Source organism: Sphaeroforma arctica (genome assembly GCF_001186125.1).
Source record: "Sphaeroforma arctica JP610 unplaced genomic scaffold supercont1.610, whole genome shotgun sequence".
NCBI classification, from domain to species: Eukaryota; class Ichthyosporea; order Ichthyophonida; genus Sphaeroforma; species Sphaeroforma arctica.
This window is the reverse complement of record NW_014039948.1, coordinates 2,479-8,984: the sequence shown is the minus strand read 5'-3', so window position 1 is coordinate 8,984 and position 6,506 is coordinate 2,479. Positions and strand designations below refer to the sequence as shown.

General features: G+C 39.9%; 2 protein-coding genes across 2 annotated transcripts in view; one reads left to right on the top strand and one right to left on the bottom strand.

The window, feature by feature from the left end:
- Positions 1–3,840, top strand: part of SARC_07583 (hypothetical protein) — a gene marked incomplete at its 5' end in the record, with an annotated part of 5,232 nt that extends 1,392 nt beyond the window's left edge. The window contains 4 exons of the mRNA XM_014298464.1: positions 258–365; positions 808–1,123; positions 3,097–3,579; positions 3,674–3,840. Of these exons, the coding sequence (XP_014153939.1) occupies positions 258–365; positions 808–1,123; positions 3,097–3,579; positions 3,674–3,763 (997 nt within the window). The 3' untranslated portion in view covers positions 3,764–3,840. The remainder of the gene's footprint in view (positions 1–257; positions 366–807; positions 1,124–3,096; positions 3,580–3,673) is intronic.
- A 1,236-nt stretch (positions 3,841–5,076) lies between these two features.
- The window catches only part of SARC_07582 (hypothetical protein), a gene marked incomplete at its 5' end in the record, with an annotated part of 3,228 nt that continues 1,798 nt past the window's right edge, over positions 5,077–6,506 (bottom strand). The window contains 2 exons of the mRNA XM_014298463.1: positions 5,077–5,790; positions 6,184–6,282. Of these exons, the coding sequence (XP_014153938.1) occupies positions 5,646–5,790; positions 6,184–6,282 (244 nt within the window). The remainder of the gene's footprint in view (positions 5,791–6,183; positions 6,283–6,506) is intronic.

The window sequence follows — 6,506 nt, the reverse complement described above, 5'->3', positions numbered from 1 at the left end:
GTAGTATAAGTAATAATATANACACACACACACACTATATATATATATATATATATATATATATCGTATATATTTATATATATATATATAATATATATTTATATATGCATCTATATATATATATATATATGGTAGTAAACTGTTGTCAGCTAACAATGAGTAATAATCTGCTAGATAATTGATGTGTAATGCAACAACTGATAGTACTGATCTCAGTCTATACTGATATGCTGATGGCACATTATGTACTTCTACAGGCTCTTCCCAGAATGGAGTTTAGAGCAGAGAAAAGCGTTCACGGTAGTGAAGGAGAAACGGTTAATGGTTCTAGTGAATAAACCAGACGCTCTCCATCCTATCAAGGGGTTAGTCGAGTTCGCCAAGTTTGCAGATGAGCACAAGATAGCCCGTGTCTGCGTCACAAACGCACCAAGATAGGTTATGGAAATGTGTATAGAGTTATTTTCTTAGTGGTATTCTGTCTTTCGTACGGCAGCACTTACATTTATATTGTCAGACACATAACTTTGAAATGTATCAGTTATATTGCGCTTACTTTGAGGGCTCAAATACCAGTTACCATCACATATCCTGTACTTCCACTCACAGTAGTGCCTTAGACCACATCTGTGCACGCGCATTATCACCCACCCTCTACTACCCATCAGAGCACGGTTAACAACCAGAGGAGTCGTCTGGCAACTTTGTCATAACTTCATCACAATTTGTGTACTCTGCATTCACTCGCATCTATTTAATATATATATATATATACATAGTTGACCTCATCGCTTCGTTACTCAATAGGGATAGTGCGTTGCCTATCATCGAGGCTATAGGATTCACTGCTTGGTTGAGTGGGCCCGAGGGCCTCATCAGCGGATACGAATGTAAGCGCGCCAAACCGTTCCCCGATCCATATTTGGAAGGTGCTAGGAAACTAGGTTTACCTCCTAGCGAGTGCATGGCCATAGAAGACTCGTTGGGGGGGCTGCAAGCGGCCTGTTCGGCTGGAGTGGGATTGGTGGTGGGCATCACAACGACCTTTGGGGAAGAGCAGCTCATTGCGGCTGGTGCACATATTGTCATTGCAGACTACACGGACGAGCGCCTTTACACAAAGGTTTAGTGAGACATTCTTAAGTTTTAGACAGGACTTTTCATTCTTTAGGTTTAGCAAACAACATAACTAGATCAAATGCAGTACCAGGCCGATATTGGGAGAGTTCCACACTCAGGATTACCTAGTAATCGTATACCAATTCGAATGCGCATCCACACTGTGGGGCACAAGGAAGTATTTCTACAGCACCGTAAAGCGGATACAGGCGAGTGTTCATTGCTGAGCTTTATCTGACACCTGAATGACACTGACGAATTGCGAACTGCCCCTGGCCCCCGGCCTAGTACAAGCGACGTCACTAGGCCTGTATGAATAAATAATGCATGGCGAGAGACTACTATAGAAGGCAGCGGGTGTTCTTCGTAGTAAGTTTGAATGCGCTGAAATATACCACTGCATTTTGAATGATAGTCTGCTCACGTACATAAAGTCAAATCGACTGATATTCTCGCACTTCAAATGCAATGCACTGAGGTGGGGATAACAAAGCCGAGTGGGTACCGTTGCGAACTAACAGCGTTGTGACAGTCGATATTTGAATTTGAAATCGACATACAAAACTAATTCTTTAGACACGTGAACTTTTCAGTCGTTGAAAAGAATAGAGATAGTAATGCGAAATGGTAGTATGTATATCGCTGGAGTATATAGTAGGTCCAGCAGTTCGACTAACATAGACAGCGTGATTTCCATATACGTATAATGGTGTGTGAAAAGATATAGGTATGTCACATTGACGTGTGAAACGAATACGATATCACCCAAAGTTGATTCCATATTGACCCTGTCATGTTGTTGATGGCCGGGAGCCGTTAGCGCACTCGAAGGAATTCGTTGAAGTGTTCTATAGCTCGAAACAGACCTTACGCTAATAGGTGAACATAAATGACTTACCCGAGAATCCGCACCGAATGATAAGAGTCCAATTTATTTCTGGTGTATATCAAGCCTTCAACATTGGTCAATGATTCTATTGTGTAACTTAAACTGTTGAGCTTTTGGTAAATCGACAACAATGAACACAGTGAGTGGTCTTCAGTGTTCCAGTGTTGCTCGAACCACTATGCGAATAAGCGCACAGAATACATATCGCTTCACATAATGATGACTTTCAATAAAGGCGTCCGGAACGAATGAACAGGGAGAAACAGTGTTGCTTCAGGCTATAGTAGAACAGTATTTGTTGCTATTTAATGCCATGTCCACTGCTTCGGATAGCTGTCTCACAAAATTGAATACGATATTTATCGACATCCGCCTAGTATGTTCACAATAAAACTTTCTCGAATGCAGTAAAACTATTGTTTCCAAGTTATAACTAGATTGATGTACATACACATGATTATAAGAGAGGTCGCACATGGTACTTCAAGTGAGGTATTCGTGCACATGTTCGTGCATTCGTGTATGTTAAGTACGAGCTGCACGCCTTGCCTGCCAACTGAATTTTGACGGGCTATATTTTTCTAAGTTTTTGGGGGTTTTTTAACAAAAAACAAAGTGTTTTTAAAAAAGAAAAAAAATACATATATTATATATGGAATTTTGACTGGGGATTTTGAGCAAACTATAATAAATACGTCTGATTTGCTGGAGATCATACCCTCTCGGGACTCCTATTGGAGTCGTTGGACAGATCTCCGTGCCAATAAAAGTTACAAAACTAACCTGGACAGTACACTGAGCAAGCTTGATTTGCTTCAAGTCTAAAAAATGGACGTCAGTAGGCTAAGCCTTAGGGCGCTTTGTTATCGTGCGAGAATATTTCAAGAAATGTCTGTTTAACAATCAACAATAAAAGACATATCTGATCCTGATATAAAAGAACATGAAAGCAGCGTGGAATTTCTCACTTTCTCTATTCTCTACATTTGTCTACAATGCGTGTTCACCGCGAGTTGAGTACAAGCCTAGTATCGCGGCAGAATCATCTGCAGAAAAAACCTAACCCTTCGGAACTCAACTTTACTCAGCCTCTGGATCAACGAAAGTTGCAGCGGGAAATCTGGATCCGTAAGCAGCCTGCGACAAGATTTGGGCTGTGTATTTGTCGACTGGAGGGTGAGATGTATGTCACAGATGTACGCGAAAATAGTATAGCGTGGAATGCCGGGATTAATATTAGTGATCGCATAGTCTCTATCGATGACATTCAGCTGACTCCCCATCATTTTGATGCCCAGACTGTCCTTGATTTACTTTATCAGGCAGGTCCGAGTTTAGTCCTTCGAGTCGTAGACCAGCCCAGATTCTGCCGTGTTGAGATGAAAAAGAGTACGCCTAACTCTGCTTTGGGGCTTGTGTACTTACCTGGAGCGACGAATGAACACCCAGGTAGAGTGACGAGTGCCTATTTGGGCTGCGCTGCTGAGCAGATCGCCAATGCTAATCTATCGATAGTAAGTGTTGACGGTGAAGACACGATCTCAATGCCAGATAGAGATATGATGGAGAAAGTATGCAAACAATTTGATCAAAACGCTAGAGTCGAGCTGAGCTTGATGCCTATGAATTTAGTGCGTTCTATTTTACTGACACGCAAAACTCAAGAGAGGAACATGGGGAAAAGCCGGAACTCCGTGCGAGGAAATGCTACGTAGATCGCAACCATCAATCAATGCTAACCATGTGGAGAACTAAACAAATCGGCATAGGCCGAACTGATTCTATTTGTCTTGTCTGCTGGCTAGAATTGCTGAAAATGACACAGCCTCCCCATCAATGGTCATGAACATTCAACGTTACAAGACAGAACTGGCAACACACACACACACGCTGCATTGTATATGGCAATTAATATTAGAAAAGAATGTGCTAACATACAACTGGGTACCCACGTGTACGAGGCAAACATCACACATTGAATTCACAAAAAGCATGGCCATATTTATGGTCCGTACATTCAGTCATGTTTTGATGAATCTATTTTATTTCTTCTTCTCTCTACTAGTAGAGGAGGCTCTTTAAATCTAAAGAGCGAGAGAGAGAGAGAGATAGATAGAGGGTATTCATTTATTGTCTCTCCGAAATCATGAAATGAGAACATGACCCTCTAAAGAAGAAATAAAATAATATGCCTGATCGGACTATTGTCCGAAGGACAATGAGAAATGATGTTCTGGAACAGGGAGAATCCTGGACCTAGTTCGGAAGGCAATAAATTAAATTGAGTTTAGAGGGCTATGAAAAAATGCCTTTTGTTTTTGTTTTTTTGTAATACATGTGTGTAACCCCCCCCCCAAATTTATTTTTTTAAAAAATAAATAAATAAATAAAAATTATATAGAAATAAAGCCAAATGCCAATGATAATTATTCTATTTATTGATTGAAAAAAAAATACCCAATTTCTTTTTTCTAAAAGACGCCTCCAGAGTCCAGACAGACAATCATCAATCCATGCCAACCTATTTAAAAATAGTGTTACATGGTCTATGTGTGGAGAGGTGAGGACCAGACAGTCTCCATTTTCCCATTGGCCGTATCTATTTATGCCTGCCCTCTCGGTCCGTGGCTCTCGCCCGCCGGTCAGAACTCCTAAAAACGACACACATATCAACAGTTGAACACTCGCGGCACAAAACAGAACCGGCAATTCACAATTTCACACACACAGTCACACATACACACATCACATTGACGGTATGAGACATCAATGAAATGATCAGAGTGCGCCAAAATAGTAAATGCAACTATTTAGGTATCCAGGTGTACTCGGAAAATTAAACACACATTTAGGTATCCACACACACACACACACACACACACACATATATATATACATAGATATATATATATATATATATATATATATATATAGAGTATATATATATATATATATATGGATATGGATATAGGATATGGATATGGATATGATATATTATATATATATATATATATATATATATGAATCTAAGTACTCAACATTTCACTTCATTTTGCTATTTAGAGCGTGCTTTGTTGAATAATTTAAACTTATACAAGGAGTTCTAATAGTTTGCCATCACGTAGTTGTAGAATGACAAATGATGCACCGCATTGCTGATGCTCCACAAAACAGTGCCATTAAACTGTGTGATCGGAATGTGAGTGACGTGCGTACAACAGAGTTTTGATCAGTGTGTGCACCTGATTTGTACCCGTCACAGACGTGCGTTGAAATGTATCGAATCGAAACGCAACCAGATCACTAAGTGTACGTGTGTATGTGTGTATGTGTATACGTGTTACAACTAACACTTGCATGTCGCAAGTGTTTCTGCTTGGCTTCTCCGCTGGTACGTTGCATTGGTGCCTGGTGACCGGATGTCTCTCCGCCACAATTTATTGACTTGCCGAGTTTGCTAGTCTTATACCAAAGTCGCTGAAAGGACGTCCCGTCGTCTGTGTGTTAAACTACTTCCTATGAACACAACACATGATTCAATGTGATAAACTACTTACATGTGCATCGGCATAACCGGGCGAGTGCTATCCATAACCACACCCTTGTGTGTGTGTGTACATGTGTTCACATATCCTGTCTACAACGCCTTGGCGCGTGTGTAGAGGTCCAATCGTCGCTGTGAGGTGGTAGGTACCGAAGTTCTAACCTCTGCCACGCGGGCAGGGTCAATATCAGCATACACAATGGTGGCGTCATGCTCAGTCGTCGCTACTACTGTTCCCCTGTGACCATGGACAAAGATAAGGGCTTTGAGTGTGATACTTTAAGGCTCAGTGTTTACAGTCATGCACGCATATAGTGGGATATATGTATGTATGTATGGGAATACTACTAATTACAATTATAAATATATGCACATGTCATAATTATATGCATAAGTAAGTAACTAAGTACAGTAAATAGTGATTGGTGTCACTATCGCTGTTACATTTTCGCTGTGATCATACTAACGCGTTATCTCCAGCTGTGCTGTACGCGTTAACTTAAGTTATACACAAACTACCGAACATTACAACACAACTGAAAGACATCCAATGCAGGCAGAAACAACACAACAGATGACAACAACCACAACTGTTGACAGTACAAACAAACAGCACGAGAAAACCATTTACCATGGATCAACCACTGTGGAGTGGCCATATGCCACATACGGCCCATTCTCATCCCGCGAACCACACACTCCAGCTACGTACATCTGGTTGTCAACCGCCCTGTAGTATGAAAGAGAACGATAAGTATGGTTACATATGCACATAGATATGTACATATACAAATAGATATATACACACACACATATATAGATATACATATATATACATACATACATATATATATATATATATTTTAATATATGTACAAATATATATATATATATATATATATATATATATATATATATATATATATATATATATATATATATATATATATATAT